The following is a 1,487-nucleotide window of genomic DNA, read 5'->3' as shown; positions in this document are numbered from 1 at the left end:
CAGAGTCACTTAGGGTTTGCCTCCTTCCCTCTCGTAACTTTTTTTTTTAATTTTTTTTTCAACGTTTTTTTATTTATTTTTGGGACAGAGAGAGACAGAGCATGAACGGGGGAGGGGCAGAGAGAGAGGGAGACACAGAATCGGAAACAGGCTCCAGGCTCCGAGCCATCAGCCCAGAGCCCGACGCGGGGCTCGAACTCACGGACCGCGAGATCGTGACCTGGCTGAAGTCGGACGCTTAACCCGCTGCGCCACCCAGGCGCCCCGACTTTTTTTTTTTTTTTTTTTTTTTTAACGGCTTTAAGACACTCAGCGCGCAGGCGCCTGGACCTCGCCTGGACCTCGGCACGGATGGAACGTTGAACGCGGCGCCCCGCGACCACGCCCCTTCGCGTAACGGATTCGAGTAACGGATTCAAACCCCCACCTCCGGAGTAACGGACCTCATTCCAGCCGCATCTCGGAGACTGCCGCCGGGCCTGCCTGGTCGGCTACTCTGAAAAAGCGCCGGAGACCCGCCGCCACCGCCTTCGGCCTTGCCGCCCTCGTTTCTGAGCCGCCTTCGCCTTGGTGCCAGCGCCGCCAGCCATGGCCACCGCGCCGTCCTCTCAAGTCCGCCAGAACTACCACCCGCAGTGCGAGGCCGCCATCAACAGCCACATCAACCTGGAGCTCTACGCCTCCTACGTGTACCTGTCGATGGCTTTCTATTTCGACCGCGCCGACGTGGCCCTGGAGAATTTCTCCAAGTTCTTCCTGCGCCGGTCCCACGAGGAGAGACAGCGTGCCGAGAAGCTGATGCAGCTGCAGAACCAGCGTGGGGGCCGCATCCGCCTCCACGACATCATGAAGCCTGACCGCGACAACTGGGAGAACGGCCTCAACGCCATGGAGTGCGCCTTTCACCTGGAGAAGAGCCTGAACCAGAGCCTGCTCGACCTGCACCAGCTGGCCACCGACAAGAACGACGCCCATCTGTGCAGCTTCCTGGAGACCAACTACCTGCACGAGCAAGTCAAGGTCATCAAAGAGCTGGGGGGCTACATCACCAGCCTGAGCAAGATGGGGGCCCCGGAAACCCACATGGCAGAGTACCTCTTTGACAAGCTCACCCTGGGCAACAGCGACAAGAACTGAGTTGGGACTGCCTTCCCATAGCCACAGGGTGCATGGTGACTTCCCCTGGTCACCATGCGGAGCATGAATTTTGCAGTATTGCACTTGCAAAACGTTCCAGCTTCTTCTTCCAGTTTTCCATAAATAAATAAAGTTATTTTGTTTCAATAAAGTTATTTGGTTCCTAAAGAAATAAAGGTCTCTGGGTGATTCGTGTGCAAATCTCTCACCTTTTAAGTTTTTAAACAGGTATCCAGGGGTCTCTCCACCCACCCAGCCCCATCCGTATGCAGCTCAGGATCTCCAGAAATGGAGGGAGAAGACATTCTGTGGGACCCTAGAAAAGACAAACCAATCCCCTGATCAATGGT

The 1,487-nt window shown here is 56.0% G+C and overlaps 1 protein-coding gene across 1 annotated transcript; it reads left to right on the top strand.

Annotated features, from left to right (window-relative positions):
* Nucleotides 1-419: 419 nt before the first annotated feature.
* LOC121024150 (ferritin heavy chain-like) lies at nt 420-1,471 on the top strand. The gene has a single exon (XM_040466444.1). The coding sequence runs from the start codon at nt 589-591 to the stop codon at nt 1,135-1,137; it is 549 nt and encodes a 182-aa protein (XP_040322378.1). The 5' UTR covers nt 420-588; the 3' UTR covers nt 1,138-1,471.
* The last annotated feature ends 16 nt before the right edge of the window (nt 1,472-1,487 follow it).

The sequence above is a fragment of the Herpailurus yagouaroundi genome, unplaced genomic scaffold, assembly GCF_014898765.1.
Source record: "Herpailurus yagouaroundi ecotype Mexico unplaced genomic scaffold, PumYag 59071, whole genome shotgun sequence".
NCBI lineage: Eukaryota > Metazoa > Chordata > Mammalia > Carnivora > Felidae > Herpailurus > Herpailurus yagouaroundi.
Note: the sequence above shows the minus strand (reverse complement) of the source record. Positions and strands in the feature narration are given on the sequence as shown.